At 39.1% G+C, this 25,229-nt stretch overlaps 1 protein-coding gene across 1 annotated transcript in view; it reads right to left on the bottom strand.

Moving 5' to 3' along the window:
• Nucleotides 1-266: 266 nt before the first annotated feature.
• FCRLA (Fc receptor-like A) overlaps nucleotides 267-25,229 on the bottom strand; it is a 72,554-nt gene continuing 47,591 nt past the window's right edge. Inside the window, exons 9-13 of the mRNA XM_006902754.1 lie at nucleotides 8,686-8,825; nucleotides 2,963-3,130; nucleotides 2,382-2,648; nucleotides 1,376-1,660; nucleotides 267-574 (exon numbers count right to left, since the gene is read on the bottom strand). Of these exons, the coding sequence (XP_006902816.1) occupies nucleotides 267-574; nucleotides 1,376-1,660; nucleotides 2,382-2,648; nucleotides 2,963-3,130; nucleotides 8,686-8,825 (1,168 nt within the window). The remainder of the gene's footprint in view (nucleotides 575-1,375; nucleotides 1,661-2,381; nucleotides 2,649-2,962; nucleotides 3,131-8,685; nucleotides 8,826-25,229) is intronic.

Here is a 25,229-nt window from a genome sequence, read left to right as displayed (position 1 = left end):
ATTTCTGTCTTTTAAATCACCTTTTTCTGGTCTCAGTGACTGAAGTGAATGTCTAATTTAAAAGAACAGAGGTATGTTTTAATGTTAATTAAGAAAGTGTACACAATTATAGTAAAACTAATTATAATTTTGGTCAAATTTATTTATACCAACTTATATTCCTATTATTTTAACAAAACACTTAACAGATTGTAAAACTATACATATGTGCAGAATGAAGAGCTGAAATTATTAGGGGTGGGTGAATTAAGTTGTGAATGAAAGGTTTACTTTTTTTCAGCAGAAGCCTTTGGGGTGCCTGGCTTCCTGCGGTCAGATAAATCCCTCAACTCCATGACCAGGTGCCCAAGGAGAGCTCTAACTTCCTGCATTTGTTTGAGAAGAATGCCCATCTGGTGATGCAGGTGGGGATCATGCGCCAGCAGAGGAGAGGATAAGCATGGGTTCTCAGAAGCTGGATTCTCAGAAGGGGAGGTCAGAGAAGGCTGAGGTCCTGGGGGTTCGGTTGAAGCAGTGTCTGAAACAGATGGCTTCTGAGGAGCTGAGGGAGGAGATGCAACAGAGATGGAGGGTCCTGTGTTAAAGAGCAGAAGCACATACATAAAAAAAACACTTAGACTCTGTCTCTGCCCTCATGTCACTGCTCAATCGCCCTCATCCTTTGAAAGTGTTTGGTGGCTAAGAGTCCAATCCTTCAAATTTTTGAGGATGTCTGTGGTGGTCACTTGAGTCCTCTTCTCTACAGACCAAATATTTTGAGATCTTTCCATTATTTTTCATATGCCATGGTTTCAAGTTCTCATCACCCTGGACACCTTCTCTGGTCTGGTATATATTTTAAGTCAAATACAGCCACAATAAAGATGGATCCTAGAACTGGGCACAGATTCTGGGCTAACTCTATCCCTATTCTAATTAGTCTTTCTCCAAGTGTTCAGAGGTCAAGTTGGATATGTAAGTTCTAGGGACAGTAGCTAGAGAACTACCTCAGATCTTGGTTTGGTATATAATACACATTGTTGTTTACTGTTGAGTTGGAACCAACTCACAGCTGACACTTCAGCAAGTTTTCAGAGGCAGTAAATTTTATAGGAGATTGCCGATCCCGCTTCCACAGAGCAACTGCCGGTGCCTTTTGCATTGCAGTGCAGCTTCTTGCCACAAGGCCACTAGAGCTCTCTATATACTACATATCGTATAAATTTTCTATTTATGCTTTCTTTCATCCCCAGGGATTCTAGTTTATTGTTCCTGCCTTCTTTTTTTTTCCTCACTGCCTGCTCAAACTGAACCCCAGTTATAGACTCAGACATTCTACTTCTCTTCACATACAAACACACACAGAGACACATACCAGACACACAGACACACTCACCCTGCACCCTTATCTCCAGCTGAAGACTCTGTTTCCACACTTGACCGTCCTCAGTGGCTGCCTCACACCGGTAGGATCCAGAGTGTTCCTCTGAAGCTGTGGGGATCTGGAATTCTGAGGAGACACCCTTGTTTCTCACCATTCTGCCATCCTTGTAGAAGGAGAAGAGGAGGCGTGTGGCTGACCTGTGCAGGGACAGCCTTGCCTGACAGTTCAGGGTCACTGGGACCCCCTGTTGGGGCTCAGCTGAGGGTGTGGCACTGAGAACTGGAGCTGGAAATAGTTCTGAGGAGAGAGGGGTGAGAAAGAAGAGCTCAGGCAGCCTGCCTTCTGATGTTCCTGTGATAGCTAAGAACTCCAGCCACACTTTCCTTCAGAAGTAGGTTCTGTTAGAAAAGTTCTATTTGAACCTTTGAAAGGTTCACTTTTCAAAGATACAGTAAAAACCAACCAAACCAAACCAAAAACTCAGACATAGGAAACACTGTAAACACTCCATAGCAAATATACTGGACTTGATAAGGAGAGAAAAGACATCACTTTAAAAAAAAAAATGACAAGGCCTTGCTGAGGTTCCATGCTTCCCAAAGCCCAATCTGAGTATTTTCTTAGTTTTCCAAACCTGAACTATAATCAATAAAAAATAATATATTTTGTATACTACAATTTACAAAAAAACCTTGGGAACATTACTTAAGCCTCACCACTATCTGTAATGGGGTCTGCTCAGGTCCTCCAGTTCACAGACAACAAAAGAGCAGTGTAAAGAGGCTTTGGAAATAGCCTATATCTGCTTTTGTAAAGGGGAAATGTCTAGGCAAACAGCTGGGTCTCCTGACTCCTGGGCCAGCTTTGTTTAGTCTATGTAGGTGAGGTCTGAAAACATTTAAACCTTTTAATCTACTGCCAGGACGTAGAAGGACAAATTATCTCTCCTAAAATAAGAAAAAAAAAATTATCTCTCCTCATTACCCTCCACCACCATAACACTGATTCTTGTTCTCACCTTGGACTGTGATGGCCACAGAAGATGCTGTTTCTGGGCTTCCAGCCCCAGGACTCTTGAAGACACCACTGCAGTGGTAGTGCCCACTGTCTGCCTCTTGAACCACAGCAATGGAGAATTCACTATTAGGTCCAGGGGGACCTAGAGCCGAGCCATCCCGGTAGAAGGTGACTTGGGTCAATGGCCAATCTTGCCAGGCCCGGCAGCGCAGAACCAGAGAGTCTCCTTCAAACACAGGCCTGGATGGACCTTGAAGGATCAGCCAATCTGTGACCCAAAACAACAGCTAAGATTTATCAACCACCTCCCTTGGAGCTTCCTAATGCTGCCCCTGATCAGAGCCCCTACATATTCTTTGAGACTCCAGATAACTCTGGCCCCTGATTGGAAGTGTGGATCAGCTTCTATAGTGTGATAGCATTATACCCATTGTGGCTTGAAGATATGGAAGAAAGTATCTCTTTACTTGGTCAGTTTCTTAGGGATACCTCCTAAATGGAGTGTGGGGCTGGCTGAAAGAGAGGTTTGAGGGGTGGAAGAAACAGCAGCCCTTCATTGGTCAGTCCTGCCTGGGACCTCACCGTAGGACACAATCAGATGGAAAGGTTCACTGAAAGAGTAGCCTTTGATCAGGAAACCATCGTCTCTTGAGCCAGTCAAGTTATCGTCATTGTGGCAGCTGTCCTCCTGCGTGCTGACAGATCCAGAGGACATGGTTTCTTCACATGGCAGCATCTCAAGATGCGCAGCTGAACGGGGCATGGCTAGGGGTTGGAGGGCAAAGAAAATGATGATGAAACATGGAGATAAAACACAAAAATTCAACCTCCAGAAGGATTCCTCTCTATCTTGGAGGATCATCAATTTTAGAGGGAAAGCAGGAAGGCCCACAGATTGTTTCCCAACAGACCACATAGATCTCATCAAGGGATGGACTTGACTTTGGTCCCATGCCCTCTTAGGGATCTCAGATGGACTCAACCTCCTCTCATTTTCTCCTTTTTAAAAAGGAAGTCTTAAGCTCCACTGCAATCTCAGAGGTAATTGGTTCAAGTCCACCAGATGCTCTGCTGGAAAAGGAGGGGCAATCTCCTCCTGTACCAGTCAGATCTGATTTGATGGTACACCAAAATAATAAAATAAAATAAAATTTTAAAAAAGGAAGTCTTATTGGACTACTTGTTTGTTGAGTTATTGAACATTCACTCAACAAATATTGGGAGTCAGATATCATTAGTTTATTTTTTAAAATGAGAAAATCGAAGCCCAAGAGATATAAAAATTACTTTCTTAAAGTGACATAGAGCTAATAAGTAGCAGGAGGGTGCCAATGAGGATGGCAAAATGGTGAACTCATCAGCATTATATCCAGCTGATGAGACCAAAAGAAAGGGTGACCTCAACGCAGTCAGATAAAAGACAGGCGAGAATGAAAGTGGTTCTACCATTCACTGGGTGTTTACCATATATCAGACACTGCTAGCCATTTTCACACATTATCTTTTTTAAATGTCACAAGTTTTCTAAACATGTAATTTCAACTTATGTTATATATCTTAAAGAAACAGGCTTTACAAAGTAGATTAATTTACCCCAAAATTTAAAAGATGTCGAGATAATCAGATGTATCTGAATCCAAAGTCAGTATTCTTTTTACTTCACTGTTTAGATATGATATACTTGATCCTCAAGACTTTCTGTGTTTCATCTTTCCTTGGGAGCTTCTTTGCATACTCACTCTTTCCCAGAACTGACTTAGCTCATCAACCATGAATATGTTCTTACCACATAATTTTTGATAACCTAGACCACCATCCTTTTGCTTCCTTATCAATTCTTCAAGCATCTCTATATTGATTACTCCTTGAACTTTTCTTGGAAATGGAAGAGCTCTTTCTAGGACCTTCCCTCCAGCTCAACCTCCTATGCTCAATTCCCATTCACAAAAAAGGTGATCCTACAGAATGTGAAAAAATTTTAATAATATCGCATGTAAGCTAAATTTTGCTGAAGATTATTAAAAAAAAAAAAAAAAAAAAAAGACTGGAACATCCCCTTGTCAGAGGACTGCCAGAAATATAGGCTGGATTTAGAAGAGACTGTGGCACTAGGGATACCATTGCTGATGTCAAGTGGATCATGGCTGAAAGTACAGAGTATCAGAAGGATGTCTATTTGTGTTTTACCAACTGTGAAAAGGCATTTGACTGGGTGGATTACAACAAATTGTGGCTAATGTTGGGAAGAATAGGGATCTCAGAACACTCGATTGTGCTCATGTGAAACTTAGAGCTAGACCAAGAAGCTGTTGTATGAACAGAACAAGGGAATACTGTATGGTTAAAAATCAAGAAAGGCATGTCAGGAAAATATAGCTTGCCTCCAGAAACCCTATGAACCTGGAGAAAGGATGAAAGTCACGCAAGTATTGAGGGCTTTTGTTCACAGGGTCGCTATGAGTCATCTCCGACTCAACGGCACTTAACAACATAGAGAGAGAGCAGCTGGCCTAGTGGACAGACAGAAAGTGATGCTACCAAGCCAAAGGTGGATGACTCTAATTTGTGTTCCTCGGGCCTATTTTTAATTGTTTTTGGTCAAACGTTCTTGTAGGTCATGTATAGCCCTAGTGTTTCCACTTGTACAGAGGTAACTTGTGGTTGCTGTGAAGCTGAACACTGATGTGTCAAATGCGATAATGGTTACCCATGGTAGACAGTGTTTGGTGGCGCTCCCCGATTAAAACAAGCTTGGAAGCAGGAGTGGCATCCACTTCTGTAAAAGCTTGCCTCCAGAAACCCTATGAACCTAGAAAAAGGGTAAAAATCATGCAAGAGATGAAGGCTTTTGTTCATAGGGTCGCAATGAGTCAGTCATCTATGACTTGACGGCACTTAACAACAACATACCTTTTCAATCTACATGTGGAACAGATCACTACAATGTGGCATCAGGATTGGAGTGGGACTCATCAACAATCTGCATGATGCTGATGCCACAACTTTGCTCGCTGAAACGGAGAAGAACTTGAAGTGTTTGCTACAAAAGGACAAAGACTGCATTTCAACATCAAGAAAACAAAGATCCGCAACATAGGGGCTAATAGGCAATACCACGATAGATAGAGGATGGGTTGAGATTTCTAATTATTTAATTTTGCTTGGACCCACAATCAACACCCTGGCACCAACAGTCAGGAAATCAAAAGATGAGTTGCACTAGAAAAAATCTGCTGTCAAGGATCTCTCCAGAGTGCTAAAGAGCAACAATGTCAGTCTAGAGACTAAGGTCTGATCCAGTCCATGGTCTTCTCAATTGCTTGCTATGCATCTGAGAGCTGGACAATAAATAAAGATGGCAGAAGAAGAATTGATACCTTTGAGTTGCGGTGCTGGAGAAGAGTATCAAACATACCAGGGACTGTTAAGAGACAAAAAAAATAAAGGTATGTCTTGGAAAGGGTGAAACCAGTTTGCTCCTTGGAGGCAAAGATTTTGAAGCTCTGTATCACACATTTTGGGCAAGTTGCTGGTAGGAACCAGTCCTTTCAGAAAGATATCACTCTTGGAAGGGTAGATGTTCAGTGCAGAAGAAGAATGAGGTGGATTGACACAGTGACTATGGCAACGGGGTGAGGTATGTCAGAGATGGTAAAGTTGGCTCAGGATAGGGCAAGGTTCAGAATTGTTCACTGGGTCACTGTGGGCCACAGTTGACTCACTGGCACATAACAACAACATGTGGAAGAATTCTGTGCCTCCAGGTTGAAACTCAGGCTTCTGGGTTTCTCACCACATCCTCTGAGATCACATTTCCCTAGGGGACACAGGTAAAGTAAATAGTGTTTTTCCCATTGCTTGGTCCCCCTAGTGCCCTTCTCCCTCCGCCATTTGGCATGCACATACTTCTCCATTCTTTTCTTTCCTGCCCTATTTGCCTTTATTCTCTTCCACTTTTAATGATCCAAAACACCTCTTTGATCTTGTAACTTCCCTTTTCATGACCCCACTTTACTTCCTAATTCTCATCACATCTGCTTTCTTCAGATCTTCTCTTTGCTCTATTCACTACTCTGCTACCTCTTTTCAGTTCCTCCACTGTCACTATCTCCTCTCAATCTTATTTCTTTTTTCCTTTTAAAAAATAAAATTTTATTGGACTGCTTGTTTATTGAGTTATCAAACAATCACCTAATAAACCACGAATGGCAGAAATTATGAATTTCACTTTGGAAATATTTTTTTAGAATGTTAAAAACTTTAGAATCTTTTTTTAGAATGTCAAAAACAAAGCCCAGGGATAGAAAAACTGTTTCATCAAAGTGATATAAAGCTAGTAAGTAGACAAACATTTTAAATCAGAGGCTCTGATTCCAAAGGAGTTCTTGCTACAATGCTATAAATGTGTTTTAGTACAGACACCCAGTACTGTTTCTCTGAGTTCAGTTAGGGCCGTTCAAAAAAACCCTGAAAGCTCGAATATTAATAAAACAAAGTTAAAAACAAGCAAGCAAAAAACCACTAACCTCCCTATAAATTACAAAAGCTTAGTGGAAAGCACAAACGTATAGATTAGTTCAGCATTAAATCTCAAACCAAACCCACTGTCATAAGTAAATGTAATAGGAGGAGACTGAATCCAACACTGAAAGGAAACTAGAAAGAAAAAATGATCACAAGAACCCAAGGGAAGAGAAAGGAGGGTTCAATGAAGGATTCCTGGTGACACTGCCATTTAAGTTTTCAGGGAGCTTAGAGTTTACAAAGGGACTCACATCACAATAAAAATAAATTTAAAAAAAATAGAAGTTTGTAAGGAAGGGGTGAGTAAGGAGATTTTTGGAAAACCCATTCAGACAAATGGAGCAGTATGAAAAAAGTAAGCATCTGATAGGTAAATGTGTAAATATAAGCAAACTGGTATTTATTAGAGCATAAATGTCAAAGTTCACGTGTGTTGGAATAAGGGAGCTCTGGTGGCCTAATGGCAGGATTTGTGCTGCAAACCCAAAGGCACGTGGTTCAAATCTATCAGTGGCTCTGGGGGAGTAAGATGGGCAATCTCCTCACACACGATTTACAGCCTCACAAGCCATGATTAGGAGCCTTCTCAATGATTTACGTTGCTGAAGGGTCGGCTATGAGTCACCTCCAACTTGACAACACATAACAAGTGTGGAAGTAGGCTGAAGAGGTTAACTGGGGGCCAGGTCATGTACCGTGATAAGAAGGCTGGGCGATCTGTATTTTAGAAATCATTCTCGCTTCGGAGTGGAGAATTCATTTCAAGAGCACAAGAGTGAGATGGTAAGATTACTTATGAAGTTGCTATACTCGCTCAAGTTTGAGAAGACAAAGCATTTTTCTAAGATAATATTAGTAATGATTCAGGAAAGAGAAAATTTGTCAAACTTGATCCAATATAGGGAATGAGAGGGAGGCGTCTAGGTTCTTTCTTAGCTTTCTGTTCTGAATACCTGGTAAATGGATGCTAGTGCCACGAGGTGATATCAGAAACAGTACATGGTGAATTAGGTGAGGGCTGAGAGGAGAGATGCATTCAGGCTAGTGTTGGAAATATGATTTGGGACTCTTAAGTGGTGAAAATTATACAGACAACTAAGCTCACCAATTGGGTAATAAAAGAGGGGAGAACAGAGCAAGACAAGACGGTAACTGTTAAGAATCCCAGTGTGTACAGGGAAGAGAAGATAAGCCACCAAAGGGACCAAGCAAAGCACATGGAAGTGCAAGGAGGAAAGGGCTGCAGTGCAGTTGGAGAGCAGAGAAAGTCAACAATAGTTAAGTCATCCGTGCCTGCTTTGGAATGATTAACGTGGCTCCTGTACAAGCAAATTTGTATTCTGTACTAAAATAATAATAATAATAAGTGATCAACACTCCCCAACAAAGCAGAGATGTCCAGCAGGAAGTGTAATGGTCCAGTCAACATGGTGGTTATTGCATCGTAGGCAAAACTGATTCTAGTGGAAGTCAGATTGCAGGCATGAAAAGGTGAAGGGAAAAGGAGGAATGGAGACTAAAAAAATGTTCACTAGTCTTCCAAGAAACACAAGAAAACAACTGATAGTGTAAGTAGGGCATCAAAGACAGTACTTTTGGATAGAAAAGACTGGCAGATTTTTATAAACAGCCACCCAATCCCGCCCATCAAACTCCTTTCACATCCTGCCTCAATACTCTTTTGGATGGCCAAAATTAGCTCACATTTCTTTCCATTGGATCATTTCCCCAAAGTCAGGCATAGCTCCATTCTCACATCAACATTTAAGCATGTGACTTACCCAGTAACATCGGGGCTGCCCAGAACACAGCAAGAAAAAGGCAGAGCACCCAGGCCCTCAGAATATAGCCTAACTTCATGGAGACTGTGTTTGGGTCTACTGCAACCTCCAGTGCACTGAATGTCTTCAACACAAAATCTCTCAAATTAGAAAAGAGGAAGTAAATCTTATTGTCTCATGCCTTTGTTTCTGCAGTCTGTGTCCAGGTCTGTCACTGGTCTTTATCATTTAGATTTGTCAGGTTAATTTCAGCATTATCTGTATCCTTCACTCATTCGCTCATCACTGTGAAGTTGGAACCAACTCATAGCTGACTCTCCAACTGGTTTTTGGAAGCTGTAAATCACATGGGAGGAAGACTTCCCATCTTTCCTCCATGGAGATTCTAGTAGATTGGAACCACCAGAGAGGCATAGCCTTTGGGTAACAGTGCAACTCCCTACAAACTATGCCATAAAATAACAACACCCCAATTGTTCAAAAACTTCCTCACAGAGCTCAGAGACCCATTATAGCACATAGTTGTCTGGTGTCCAACTGGCCTTCACACAATCAGGGAAAAGTCAATTCAACAATCCTGTTTGACAAGTAAAGCAACTGAGGATAGGAAGCAGGAAATTGCTTGATAGTTACCTAGAAAATTAGAGAGATGACAAGAACTCAAGTGTCCTATCCAGCCCTGCTCCAAATCTTACATCTTTCTAGTGAGCAAAATAGAACTGGAGGAAAAGCCTGATAATGGCCCCAAGTTTATCATATTAGTCCCTTGCAAAGTTTGACCACCTAAAGCCTATTTTCACTTGTGCACAGATACTCCTAGACTTCTACCTTTGCTTCTGTAATACAACTAAGGCTACTCATTTGGTGGAAATCTGAGTATGAGGGATAGATAGTCCATTGGAAAAAAGCAGACGGGGGAAAAATATTTCCAGAGGACTCAGTAGTAAGCTCAGGGCTCAGGCTTGTGATCAATGCACAAGCCACTGATCCTAACGAAATTAGAGATGGGAGGTATCTGATAGCTTGAGAAACCTGAGGAGACTCAGGAATAAGGGCAATATGGAGGCCAAGTGTCTCTCTTCAGTTCTAGGTGACCTTATAGGAACCATTGTCCTTATTTCCAAAAGTTTGTTAGATTCTATGTCTATTATTCACAGAAACTATACTCAGAAAAGAGAGAACTTTCCCCATTATTATATCACCCACCAGGTCTCCTGTTGGTAGTAGTGAATGACACAGACAGGAGCCATCAGAAGTGGGGGAAGCAAGGCCTGCTTGAAGGCAGGACAGGCAACCCTTCAACCGTGCAGAAACCACAGCTCAGAGCTGACACATCAGCAACGTGGGCGTGAGGGATTGGGTAGTTCTCAAACTAAAATAAGCATTTAGAATAAATTTTCCATTATCTGAAGGACATATGTTTTTATGCAGTTGGCCCCAGGGAATCCAGGAGGGGGCTGGCTATGGGTGTGGGGGAAGGCAGTGAGGCAGTAAACCATGCAGTCAAGAACGTGAAAGATCTAGTAGCCTCAGAAGAGGAAGAAAAGTCCAAGCCATTCTTCATCAAAATTAAGCAGATGGTATGTGTTTAAACAGATCTCCATCCCTAAGACTCCTTAAGACACAGATAGACTCCCTTAGGTTTTTAAGAAAATTCAACCAAAAACCTTTTCCTCCTTAATATTTCTTTCCCTCACAATGCCTTAGCATAATACCTGACCCGCATGAAGACCCTCCTCTTTACCATCTGTACCAACCCTCACATTAAACAGGACAAGTAAGAAGAGCTCTGCAGATCTGGAGTGAAACTCTCATCTACTATACACTTCTACTCCTGCAACATCTCCAAGAAAGTGTACTCACCTGCAGCTCAGTAAACGAACTATTTAGAATAAAGCGTAATCCATGGGAAGAAAGAGTAACACTAGGTTTGCTACATGTTTATGGAGACTGAAATTCAGTTCAAGTCAGTCAGTTCTTTCATAAATATCACTCTAGAATATTCCCAAGAGTACAGTCCCTGTTCTTGTCTTAAGATCTTTTAGACCTTTGATGCTATTCTCATCTGCTTTTGGCTTGTCACTATTTTCTATTTACTTTTTAATTGAATTGGTAAGACTTCTACATACTGTATGATGTGATGACTTAAAGAAAAATAATGAAATGTACACTCTTGTACTTTCAGTTTAAGAAATAAAATTTTGGCATTATGCTTGTAGTACTAAGTGCCCTGTCTGATTACATCCTCATTCTTCTCTATCAAAGTCAACCACAGTCCACATATTAAGTTTATCATTTCCTTTATACCATAGTTTTTAAAAAATTACATGTTCCTGTTTTTTTTATTAATGAAGTTGTACTTTAACTTTCCAAAACTTGGGGTTGAAAAAACAAAACAAAAAACCCACCAACAATATATGCTCCTGATATTCAAGCTGATAATCTGTATTGTTGTTGTGTTTAGGTGACCTGGCTTTCACACGTTAGCAAGACCATGTGAAAGAGTAGACTGTTCCTTATGGCTTCCTAAACTGTAATTTTTTTTTCATTTTTACATTATTTTTTCAATTCATTGTTGTGCATTTTCCGCCCCCCTCAGCATACTCTGCAATGCACCCCTTGTTCCAGATCGTCCATATAATGTCTAATCATATATTCCTTGCAGACAGTTCTTCCCCTTGTCTGTTCTGTTGCAGGATTCATTACCTATCCACTCATTTCCATTCTCTCCTCAACACCCCCATGTCTGTCCTATTTTATAACAGCGGTGTTATGCAGTATTTGTCCTTTTGTGACTGAGATATTTCACTCAACATAATGTCCTCCAGGTTTCCCCACACTGTGTAGTGTTTTACAAGTTCATTGCTTTTCAATGCTGCATAATAGTCCATTATGATAATATACCATAGTTTTTCTATCCATTCATTTATTGATGGGCTCTTGGGTTAGTTCCATCTCTTTTCTATTAGAAATAACACAGCAATAAACATGGGTGTGCATACATTTATTTGCTTAGTGGCTCTGGTTTCTTTAGGGTATATTCCCAGTAGTGGAATTGTTGAGTTAAATGGTATTTCTACTTCCAACTTTTTGAGAAAGCACCAGGCCTCCTTCCATAGTGGTTGCACCATTTTACATTCCCATCAGCAATGAACACGTTTCAATCTCTCCATAACCTCACCAGTACTTGTTGTTTGTGGCCTTGTTGAATTTTGCTATCTAGGGTATAATCTTTAAGAAGAATTGATGCCTTTGAACTATAATATTGGAGAAGAATGTCGAACACCCCATTGTCTGCCAAAACAATAAAATCGGTCTTGGAGGAAGTGCAGCCAGTGTGCTCCCTAGAAGCAAGGACGACAAAACTAGGTTTTATATACTTTGGACATCTTGTCAGGAGGGTCCAGTCCCTGGAAAAAGAGATCATACTGAGAAAGGTAGAGATCAGAGAAAAAAAGAAGAAACTCAACAATATGGATTTACACACTGGCTGTAACAATCAGCTCATGTATATGAGAAATGATGAGGGTGGCCGAGGATCTGTTATTCATAGGGTCACTGTGAGTCACAGTCCTCTAGATGACATCCAACAACAACAATCTTTACAAAAACATATTTCTAGATCTTTCTTCTAAGTGTCAGGGGATATTAGCATCATTTAATTATTTATCCCACCAAAGATCCTGATTGTCTGTGTAGTTAATGAAATATTTCATCATGTGGCGCGGGGCGGGGGTGGGGGGGATTGTATACCAATGAAGTAATTTTTCTTTTACTTTTCAGAGAGAGGAGCAAACTGAGGGGGAGGGGTGGATAGGGAGAAAAATGTGAGAATGAATGGATAGAAATCCAAAATTTCTGTAAATGTTCATTAAAATGAATGAAAAAAATTAAACAAAAAATTTCACCATGCAATTATCTTGCAAATTATCCATTGGCAGTGGGCATGTAAGCTATTTCCAGAATTTTGTTATTAAACCCATGTGTGTTAAAAGGAATATATGATTAGGCATTATTTGTATGACAACAAGGGGTGCATAACAAAGTGGAATGGGGAGGGGTGGGAGGAGAGAGAGGAAATTATGTAACAATGAATTAATTTTTTAAAAAAAAAGCAGTCTGGGGGGGTAGGGAGGGAAATGTGCAACAATGAATGAATGAAAAAATCCAATTATTCTGTAAACTTTTGTTAAAATCACAATTTAAGAAAAACCAAAACAAAACTATGTATGTCTGTACTTGTACATAATTTGTTGACTCATTGCCATCAAGTCAGAACCAATGCACAGCTGACCCTCCGTCAGGTTTTCAGAGGCTGATAAAGGCGCTGGAGGAGATTGCCCATCTTTTCCCCTCAGAACAGCTGGTGGTTTCGAATTGCTGCCTTTGAGTTGGCAACATAGCTATTTATCTACTAGGCTACCACAGTTCCCTAGTGAATACAAAGGTAGAATTTTTTTATTGATCTATCAGTCATTCACTGCTGTCAAGTGGGAACCAATTTACAACTGACACTTCAGTAGATTTTCAAAGGTTGCTAAGCTCATGGACGTGCAGAGCAGCTGGTGGATTTGAACCATGAGAGTGGGGTGGACTTTGGCAGCACGAGCCTCTGTGGACTACACCACAAGAGCTCCCTTACTGACTTACAGGGTTTCTTCATATATTCTAGATAGAAATCTTTTCTCAATAAGATGTATTATAAATATCTTTTAGATTGTAGATTTTATTTTCATTTTTACATGTGTTTTAAAATATTTCATTGAGGTATAAGAATATATTAACTTCACATATTTAAATTGTTACATTTTATGAGTTTTGACATATGTACGCACCTCTGAAACAATCACTTCAAACAAGATAATAAACAAAAAGATCATTCCTGAAAATTTCCTAATGATCTTTTCCCTTCTCTTTACCGAGGCAACCACTAATCTGTTTCATGTAATTATGAGAAAAAGCAACTTAAATGTCAAAGACTAAGACGCACCTGATTCAAACCATGGTATTTTCAGTTGCTTCCTATACATCTGAGAGTTGAACAAGGAATAAGGAAAATGAAAGAAGGATCCGTGCCTTGAATTGTGGTGTTGGAGAAGAGTACTGAATATTCCATGAACTGCCAAAAGAGAAGACTGTCTTGAAAGAAATGAAGCCAGAGGCAAGGATGATAAGACTTACTGATATACTTTAGACATCTTCAGGAAGACATCATGCTGGGAATGATGGAGGATCAGAGAAAGCGGAAGACCCTCAACAGGAGGGATTGATGCAGTGACTGTACCAATGGGCTCAAGCATATCAGAGATGGTGAGGATGGTGCAGAGTAGGCTAAGGTTCAGATCAGATCTGTTGTGCATACTGTTGCTATGAGTTGTAGTTGACTTAAGGGCAATTAATAACAATGACAGTTTACATAATACTTTAAAAAGTACAATTTAAATTATACAGCATTGCACTTTTAAAATCTGGCTTTTTTTAACCAATGAAATGTTTGTACTGTTTATAATCTGACCAGCACTACATCAGAATTTTAGTTGTTAAACATCCTCACCAACATTTAATATGTTGCACTTTTAAAATTATAACTGTACTCATAGATGTGTAGTGATATCTTATTGTGTGTTTAATTTTTTTCATTTTCACTGTTAAAAAATTTGTATTGTGATTTGAGTGATAGTGTATAAGCAAATTAATTTTCCATTCAACAGTTCCTACACATTTTATTTTATTTTATATATTTAGTTACAATATCCATAGTCTAATAGAGAGCTCTAGTGGCCTAGGGGTAAGAAGCTGTTCTGCAACCCCACAGACATGGGCAATGTCCTCCCGTGCAATTTACTGCCCCTGAAAGCCTGCTGGAGGCTCAGCTTTGGGTCAACTCATACTCACAGGCACCCAACAACAATAACAAATCGTGTAATTGGACTTTTCCCACTTCATCCATATAATTCTCATTTCCTTTAATCCTTCTATTTGGCCCTTCTGCCTTCTGGACTTTATTCTTGGGGGCAAATGCTACTCTTTTGAACATATTTATCATTGTGGCTTTAACTTGCATTTCTCTATAGGGAAAGGTGAATCTGATCCAAGCTATGGTCTTTTCAATGACTTTCAATTCGTCTGGAAGTTGGACAATAAATAAAAGATGACAGAAGAACTGATGCCTTTGAGTCATTGGAGAATAGTACTGAATTTACTATGCATTGACAAAAAGAACAAATATTTCCTGGAGAAAGTATAGCCAGGATGCTTCTTAGAGGCAAGGGTGATGAAACTTTATCTCACATACTTTGGGCATATTATTAGGAGGGGCCAGTCCTTGGGAAAAGACATTATGCTGGGAAACGTGGAGGGTCAATGAAAGAGAGGAAGGCTCCCAACAAGATGGATTGACACAATGACTATAGCAATAGACTTGAGCATATTAGGGGTGGTGAGCTTGGCACAGGACAGGGCAGCATTCAGATCTGTTGTTCATAGGGTCCCTATGAATCGTCATGGACTTGATGGTGCCTAACAATAATGAGGAATGATGTTAAGTATCTTTTCTTCTAATTGTTTACTACCAAGGAGTTCAAGGGATGTTGCGCTCACATCTAACTAAAAAACCCTTTTGTCTCCTGCAGTTTAGAGCGACCACTGGCTCTATAAAGATAGGTGGTCAGTCTACTTCCTTTAAGATTCACTCAAGCTCATGGAAACCACTGGATAGCCGCTATGAGTCAGAATCGCCTTGGAAGCAGGGAATTGAATTGAGTATTTATTACTGTTATTTCTTCTTTCAGGAGCACTCCTGGCCTAGTTGTGAGAAGTTGCACTGCCATTCCTAGAGCACATGGTTTGAATTGGTGAAGTAGTTCTTCAAAACTTTTGCTCAGTTTAAAAAAAATTTTAATTGTATTTCTCCCTCTTATTGAGTTGTATAAATTTTTAAAATTCTACATATATATATATATATCTTCTGTCAGTCATATATTTTGCAAATGTTTTTCCCCAGATTATGGCTTTTCTTTATTTTATTATAATTGTATTTTAAAGAGCAAACATCCTTAATATTTATAAAGTCCAATTACCTTTTTTTTCTTTTACAACTCTGTTTGTTTGTTTGTTTATTTTATTATTTGTGTCTGTGTACCGTCAAATCGGATCTGACTGGTACAGGAGGAGATTGTCCCTCCTTCCCCGGCAGAGCATCTGGTGGATTCAAACCGTGCGCCTCTGGGATTGCAGTGCAGCTTCTTGCCACTAGGCCACCAGAGCTCCCCACAACTCATGTTTTTATATACTATTTAAGTAATCTCTTCCAAACCTTTGATTTTTCAGTTCCAAAACTATGATTTTTTTTTTGTTTTCCTTTAGAAGTTTGATAATGTTAGCTGTACTTTTACCTTATAGTGTTGGATATGTGATCCATTTCTAGTGGATGTTTGTGTATGGTGTAAATTAGGGGGTGGGGCTTAATTTTTTAAAAATAAGGTTACTAATTGTTTCAGCACCATGTGTTGAAAAGATTATATTTCCCCACAGAATTGCCTTAGCATCTCCATAAAATGTAAATCAAATATATATGCTGCATAGGAATCAGATTGGTTTCATTTATGAAAGAAATTGTTGGAGAAGCTCAATATCCACAATTGAAACTAGACCAGGGGCAGACTGTCGGTCAAATCATCAATTTCTCATATGCAAATTCAAATTGAGACCATTGAAAATTAAAATAAGCCCACATAACCAAATTATGATCTTGAATCAATTCCATCGGAATTACATGATCACCTTAAGAGTAGATATGAGGTATCAAAACCAATGCTAGAAGACCAGACGAGTTGTGGGCTGATATCAAGGATACCGTCCATGAAGAAAGCAAAAGGTCATTGCAAAAAGAGAGGAGGAGGGTATGGGAAGCCAAACTTTATACTTTATATTATATGAAAATCCTTGTTCAGGAATTGAAGGAATTGCCGATTTCTAAGTTAGGATTTCTCTTGTGGCAGATTCCAGAAAATAACCTGTTTGTTCCCTGCAGACAGGAGACAGCTAGGGCCCCTCTACAGAGTGTTACTTCCTGGGAAATACTTCCTGATCTAGAGCATTAGGATGACAATAGAGAAAAATAGAGCCTTCATTTACAAGGAATTCATTTTATTATTTGCTTCCCCAGATTATCAATAAATATAACAGAGAAACATGACTTGGGGTCTTCAGTCGAGAACTGCTGGCCCCCTGTTTTGCGCTCTCTGCTCTATCTCATTCCTGGCTGTTTGTCTCATTATTAATAATTATAAAATTATTCCATTCTTTGGGATTCTTGGTCCGCAACAGGAGGGAAAACAATCTAAATGGATGTCAGAAGAGACTCTAAAGATTGCACTAAAATGTCAAGAAGCCAAATCTAAAGGCAAACATGTTGAAGTGAAAGAACTGAACAGACAATTTCAAAGGGCAGCTCAGGAGGACAAAGAAAAATATTTTAATGGAATGTGCAGAGAGCTGGAATTGGAGAATAAAAAGGGAAGAACTTGCTCTGCTTTTCTCAAGTTAAAGGAACTAAAAAACAAATTTAAGCCTCATGTTGCAATACAGAAAGATGCAATGGACAGTATACTGAATGACCCAGAAAGCATCAAAAGAAGATGGAGGGAATACACAGAGTAACTGTACCAGAAAGAATTGATTGACACTGAAAAATTTCAGGAAGAACCATATGAACAGAAGCCAATGGTAATGAAAGAAGAAGTGGAAGCGGCATTGAAAACACTGACAAAAAATAAGGCCCCAGGAATTGATGGGATACCAGTTTACTTGGTTAAATTAACAGATGCAGCCTTGGACGCACTCACCAGCCCATGTTAGGAAATTTGGAGGATGGCTGTCTGGTCAATGGATTGGAAGAGGTCCATATTTGTTTCTATTCCCAAGAAGGGTGGTCCAAACTGAATGTGGAAATTACCAAGCAATATCACTGATATCACATTCAAGCAAAATACTGCTGAAGGTCATTAAAAAATGGCTGGAACAATACATAGATAGGAAATTGCCAGAAGTTCAAGTAGGGTTTAGAAGAGGTCGTGGCACCAGGGATATCATCGCTTATGTCAGAAGAATACTGGCTGAAAGTAAGGAATACCAAAAGAATATCTATTTGTGCTTTATTGACTATGCAAAGGCATTTGACTGGGTGGATCATGACATGTTGTGACTAATAATGAGAAGAATGGGAATCCCAGGGCACTTGACTGTGCTCATGAGGAACCTATACCTGGATCAGAGGAGGCTGTGTGCAAATGAAGTAGGGGAGCACTGCAGGGTTTGGAATTGGGAACAGAGTGTGTCAGGGTTGTATTCTATCTCCATACCTGTTCAAACTATATGCTGAGCAAATTATCTGGGAAGCGGGACTCTATAGAGAGGAACGTAGCATCAGGGTTGGAGGGAGACTCATCAATAATCTGTGTTATGCAGATGACACAACTTTGCCTCCTGAAAGTGAGGAGGACTTGAAACACTTGTTGCAGAAGATCATGGAATGCAGCCTTCAGTATGGATTGCATCTCAATATCAAGAAAACAAAGATACTTACCACTGGGCCAATAGGCAATGTCTTGACGGATGGAGAGGAGATTGAATCTGTCAGCAGCAGCATCTTGCTGGGATCCACAATCAACACCCTTGGTATTATCAACCAGGAAATAAGGAGACACATTGCACTGGGAAAATCTGCAGTTAGGGACCTTTCCAAATTATTAAGGAGTAGTGATGTCAGTTTGAGGACTAAGGTGTGTCTGATTCAAGCCATGGTCTTTCCAATTACTAGCTAAGCATCTGAGACCTGGACAGTGAATAAGGATGACAGAAAAAGAATTCATGTCTTTGATCTGTGGTGTTAGAGAAGAGCACTGAACATTCTATGGACAGCCAAGAGAATGAATCAATGTGTCTTGGAGAAGGTAGAGCCGGAGTGCTCTTTGGAGGCAAGAATGATGAGGTTTTGCCTCACACACTTTGGACATATTACTAGAAGGTGCTATTCCTAGGAGCAGGACATGATGTTGGAAAAGGTGGAGGGTCGGTAAAGGAGAGGAAGACCTTCAACCAGGTGGATTGAGAAGGTGACTGCTACAATGGGCTCTTGTGTGTCAGGAAGTGTGAGAATGGCATAGGAAAGGACTAGTTTGAGATCTTTTGTTCACAGGGTTGCTATGATTTGTACTCAATTCAGTGGCACCTAAGAACAACAACAACAACAACGTGTGTGTGTGTGTATTTCTGAATTCTTTTCAGCTTTGTAATTCTTTTTAAAAATTTCAGTGGCTACTTCATGTCATTGATTTAATTTTCACATGTCTATTTTGAACTTTCATATAAATTATAGAACTAGATTTCTACCAAATTTCTACCAAAAAAAATTAAAAAGTCTGTTGGGACTTTGGTTATGAGTCGCAGGCAACTTGACAGCACATAACATCTCTGCAGAACACTTTAGAGAGAGTTAGCAGGCTTTCCAATCCTCAGACACAGCGTAACTTCCAACTCATAACTGACCTTCCCTTGGGTTTCTGAGACTGCAGATCACGTAGGAAGAGACTACTCATCCTTCTTCCCTGAAGTAGCTAGTGAATGTGAACCTTTGGGGCAAGGTGGTCTTTGTGTTAGCAGCAACAAGGCTCTCTGTCATTTATTTAGACAATCTTTAATTTCTTTTTGTCAGCAATGTTTTGCAGTTTTCAGTACATAGATTTACTCATCTTTTCTCAGATGTATTGCTAAGCATTTTTTTATTTTGATGCAATTGTAAATGGTGTTTAAAAAAAATCTAGTTTCTGGCGAGCTCTGGTGGCCTAGTGGCAAGAAGCTGCACTGCAACCCCAGAGGTGTGTGGTTCAAATCCACCAGATGCTCTTCTGAAGAAGGAGGAATAATTGCCTCCTGTACCAGTCAGATCCGATTTGACGGCACACACATAAGAAATAAAAAATCTTAAAAAAAAAATTCCATTTCTGATTTGTGCCATCTTTGTAACATCTGCTACGCTTAAGCCCATTGTCACAGTCATGGTGCCAATCAATCTCATTGAAGTTCTTCCTCTTCTTTATTGATCCATATTTTTTTTCAAGGACTGGCTATTTATGATGACATAGTCAAAGTAAGCAAATTCACTGCCCTTGCTTTTAAGGAACAATCTGGTAGCACTTCCTCCAAGATAAATGTCTTTATACTTCTGGCAGCCCATGGTATACTCGATATTCTTAACCAACACCACAATTCAAAGACATACTTTCTTCCCCAGACTTCCTTATTTGTTGTCCAACTTTAATTTGCATATGAAGCAATTGAAAATAAATACCATGGCTTGGATTAGTCATACCTTAGTCTTCAAAGTAACAGATTTTCTCCTTAACATTTTAAAGAGGATATGATCCTTAGAACTGTTCTAATCATCTTGCTACTTGTCAAAAGCTATAGGGTCAAGCTTAGAGAACTGCAGAAAACTGCAACCAGAATCCTGATACACTGGACCTGGAGACACACTGTCCTGGAATTTTTGTTATGTGAGATAACATGTTTCCTTACATTTTAAATTCAGTTGAATAAGGATTTCCTGTTATTTTGAGCTGAAACTGTTCTGATTGATAAGGGAAGACAAACCCCAAGCTAGGAATGATAAAATGTATTTAAGTACACGTAAATGAGTACAAAAGTTATAGAAAAAAATTAAAGTATATGGCTATGTGTCAATAAAATTAATGCTTTCCTACGAAAATGCTGTTGTTGTTGTTGTTATTGTTACATGCCATTGAGTCGACTCTGACTCATAGCAGCCCTTTGTCTAACAGCTCTGAACCCTTCTCTATCTTGAGCCAATTTCATTGTCTCTAATACATCTACCCCCTCAAAATATAGAAAAGACGGGTTAAATAAATAATGAGAGGGGGAAAAAATGTAAGTTTGTCAGGAATTTCTCCCAAAAGAAGGTATCAAGCCCAAATAATCTATAAATGAAGAGCAATGTTACCAAGATCCTAATAGTATTATGGAAGAGAAGTACAGTAACAGATTTTTTTTAAAAGGCCAGAAACAAAAAAATAAGAGAAAACTTGGCTTTCTATGTGTTTGCCTATAAATGTGCAGTAAATAAAATGATAGTGGGAATGTAGAAATAGACAAATAGTGGAATGTACCAGAAATGTCCAAAACCATAAATGCATGAGAATGTTAACTGAAATGGAAGCATTGTGAATAATTGAACTACTTAATAAGTAATATAGAACAATTGACAATGGAAAAGACTATATTAGGTTCTTATCTTATGCTGAATAAAAACAATAGTGGTGGTGTACTTTGAGTTAAGTATGACTCATACCAATCCTATGAAAAACAGATCAGAACCCTGTCTTATCCTGTGCCAACCTCACATTCTCTGACACTGCAGTTCATTGCTGCAGTCACTGTGTCAATCCACCTGTTCTTCCTCTCCTTTGCTGTCCCTCCACCTTTCCAAGCATGATGTCCTTCTCCAAACAACATGTCCAAAGCATGTCAGAAAAAGCTGTGTCATTCTTGCTTCAAAGGAGCACTCTGGTTTTACCTTCTCCAAGAAGGTTTGTTCTTTTGGAAGTCCATAGGGTATTAAATTTAGTACTTTTCTCCAACATCACAACTCAAAGGCATCAATTCTACTTCAAACATTCTTAGTTGTTGTCCAGCTATCAGATCTATAGCAAGTGACTGAAAAGACCATGGTCTGAATCAGGCATATCTTAATTCTCAAACTGACATCATCGCTCCTCAATAATTTGTAGAGATCCCCAACTGCAGACTTTCCCACCGAAATACATCTCCTGATCTCATGACTGATGATACCAAATGCATTGACTATAGATCCAAATAAGAGAAAGTCGTTGACTATTTCAATCTTTTCTCCATCTATCATGATATTGCCCATCAGTCCACTGGTAAGAATATTTGGTTTTTTGATGTTGAGATGCAATTCGTATTGAAGGCTACCATGTTTGACCTTCTGCAGCATTTCAAATTCTCCTCACTTTGAGCAAGCAAGTTTGTGTCGTCTGTATAATGAAGGTTATAAAGGAGTCTTCCTCTGATCCTGATGCTACATTCTTTTTCATAGAGTCCAGCTTCTCGAATAATTTGCTGAGCAAACAGATTGAATACATATGGGAAAAGGCTAAAAGCCTGATGCACACCTTTCTTAATTCCCATTCTTTTCAATATTAGCTGTAATTTGTTATAATCCACACAGTCAAATGTTTTTACTTAGTCAATAAAACACAAATAGACATTCCTCTGGTATTCTCTACTTTTAAATTTTTTTAAAAACGTTATTATTAATTTGAAACTATATGGTGTTCTCTTGCTCTGTTTATACAACAGCTTCTTGGTCTAAATGTAGATTTTACATGAGCATAATTCAGTGTCCTGGGATTCCCATTCATAATGTTAGACATAATTTGTTATGATCCACACAATCAAATGTTTTTACATAGTCAATAAAACACAAAGAGACATACTTCTGGTATTCTCTACTTTTGGTAGGATCTATCTGACATTTGCAATGATATCCCTGGTGCCACAGCCTGTCCAAAACCCAGCTTGAACATCTGGTGGTTCTCTGTTTATGCACTGTTCTAGTCATTCTTGAATGATCTTCAGCAATGTTTTTATTGCATGTGATATTAATAATATTTCTCAGTAATTTCCATATTCTGTTGGATCATCTTTCTTGGGAATGGGAACAAACATGGATCTCTTCCAGTCAGTCAGCCAGCCAGCCATCCTTCAAATTTTCTGGCAGAGACCAGTGAGCAAGTGTAAGACAGTATCTGTCATTTGAAACATGTCAGCATGTATCCCATCCATTCCTAGGGCCTTATTTTTGATTAATACCTTCATTGCAGCTTGAAATTCTTCCTTCATTACCAATGGTTCTTTTTTATATGATATGTCCTGAAATATTTCCGTGTTGGTCAATTGTTTTTGGTATATAGAATATTCCCTCCAAATTCTCATGATGTTTCCTGGATCATTCAAGACTTTTCCCATAGCATCTCTAACTCTTGCAACTCAAGGTTTGAATTTGTTTTTCAGTTTTTTCAGCTTCAATGAAGAAGGAGTGTTAGTTAGTTAGAAAGTACAGACATGGTGACAAAAATGAGGCAGGAAATAGAATGATAGAGTTTTCTATGTTTGATGATTTATTCATGGCAAATACATTTCACACACATACAGAGAGAGCGCGCAAGAGAGAGAGAGAGCGCAAGAGAGAGAGAGCGCGCAAGAGAGCGAGTGTGCTACTTTACACACAGACCTTATCAGATGTACTGCACAGAAATCAGATTAACTACGTCTGTGGGAGGAATCTTTGAAGAAAATAAATTATCATCAGTCAATACAAGGCCAGGTGTTGACTCTGGTACAGACCAACAATTACTCATGTGCAAGTTCAAATTGAGGCTGAAGAAAATGAAAACAAGTCCATAGAATGAAAATATGATCTTGAGTTTATCCCACTTGACTTTAAAAATCTTAAGAATAGGTTTGACAGGATCTTCCTCTCACACCATACACAAAAATCAACTCAAGGTGAATCAGAGACCTGGAGTAAAGCCCAAACTATAAAGTTTGTAAGAGACAAACTGGGATCAAGCTTAGAAGTCATAGTCTATGGTATAAAGAGACTGCCAAATATAGCCAGAAATGCACACTCTGAAGAGGATAAAATTGATGAATGGGACCTTCTCAAGATTAAGTACTTGTGTACATGAAAAACTTTTTCCAACAGGGTGAAAAGAAAACCTACCAACTGAAAACAAATATTTTGTGATACCATCTCAGACAAGAGTCTTATAATGAAAGTTTATAAAATACTCCTGGGCCTCCACAAGAAGAAGACTGATAACCCAATTACAAAATGGTCAAAAGACATAGAAACAATTTTCACAGATGAAGATATTCTAATAGCCAAACATACATACGAAAAATGCTCAAAATCACTGGCAGTAAACGACATACAAATCAAAACCACAATGAGATGCCATCTTACCCCAGTAGTGGTGGCAAAATTTAACAGGACAGCAAGTAATAAATGTTGGATAGGATGTAGCAAGATAGGAATGCTTACACATTATTGGTGGGGTTGCAAAATGGTACAACCACTCTGGATATGGCCCACTTATTGCACTGCTTGGAATATACCCTGAGAAAATGAGAACTGAGGCACAAACAGAGACTTGTAAACCAAGGTTCACAGCAGTGTTGTTCACCATCGCAAGAACATGACAACAGCCGAGATGTCCAACTATAATCGAATGGATTGAGAAATTATGGTGCATTCACACAATGGGATACTATAAAGCATGCAGGAGCAATGATTCTTTAAATTACTACCTAACTTGGGAGGAACTGAAGAGCATTATGTTGAGTGAATTAACTCAGTACCATAAGGACAAATACGGTATAAGACCATTATTGTAGAACATGGATGAGGATCCAAGGAGTGTGGATAGTGGAAGCAGAGAGGTGAGGATGGGTAGAGAGGTGGCATTAATCATAGTGTCGTACAATTTGATGGGGGGGGGGGGGGGTGAGGGAATTGGGAAAGAGCCGGTGAAAAAAACAATGCATTCAAACATTGTAAATAAACCAGTATAAAATTAAAATTAAAAAAAAAATAGGTTTGAAGCATTGAACATCAATGATTGAAGACCAGATGAGTTGTGGGATGCATTAAAGATAGCATCTATGAAGAGAGCAAACTATCACTACAGAGAAGAAAGAAAAAACCAAAATGGATGTCAGAAGAGACACTGACCATTGCAGTAGAGCCTTGAGAAGCCAAAAGAAAGGCAAGAAATGTTGAAGTAAAAAAACTGGATAGAAGATTTCAAAGGGCAGACCAAGAAGACAAAGCAGCCCATCAACAAACGAATAGCTAGAGAAGCTGTGGTATATTCACACAATGGAATACTACACTGCATTGAAAAACAAGGAACTCATGAAATACTATATAAAATGGGTGACTCAGGAGGACATTCTGCTGTGTGAAATATCACAGTCACAAAAAGACAAATACTGCATAGTGCCACTGTTGTAAAATGGGACTGACATCGGGGTTGGAGGGGAGACTGAGAAAGATGGGGTAAATAATGCCTAATGCATTGAAACAGATGAGGGACAGAACTGTTTAAAAGGGATATGTGATTAGGTATTATTGTCATTACAGAAATCCAAGAACCTAGGCTGCATAGTGGAGTGGACTTGCGGGAAGGGATTGTATAATAATCAAAGAATTTTTCTTTTACTTTTCAAAGAGGAAAACTGGATGGGATGGGTAGGCATGGAGAAAAGTACAACAATGAATGAATGGCAAATCCAAAGTCTCTGTAAACTTTCATTAAAATTAATAATAATTAAAAAATGAAGGCAAAGCAAACTATTATAAAGGAAATCCAAAATTAAGTTTTTTATATATATATAATCTTTGCAATCACTTGTTATGCATCAGAGAGTTGGACAATGAC

Source organism: Elephantulus edwardii, unplaced genomic scaffold (assembly GCF_000299155.1).
Source record: "Elephantulus edwardii isolate Elephantulus edwardi_28Jun2011 unplaced genomic scaffold, EleEdw1.0 scaffold00446, whole genome shotgun sequence".
NCBI classification, from domain to species: Eukaryota; Metazoa; Chordata; class Mammalia; order Macroscelidea; family Macroscelididae; genus Elephantulus; species Elephantulus edwardii.
The sequence above is the reverse complement of the archived record's forward strand: the minus strand, read 5'-3'. Positions and strand labels throughout refer to the sequence as shown.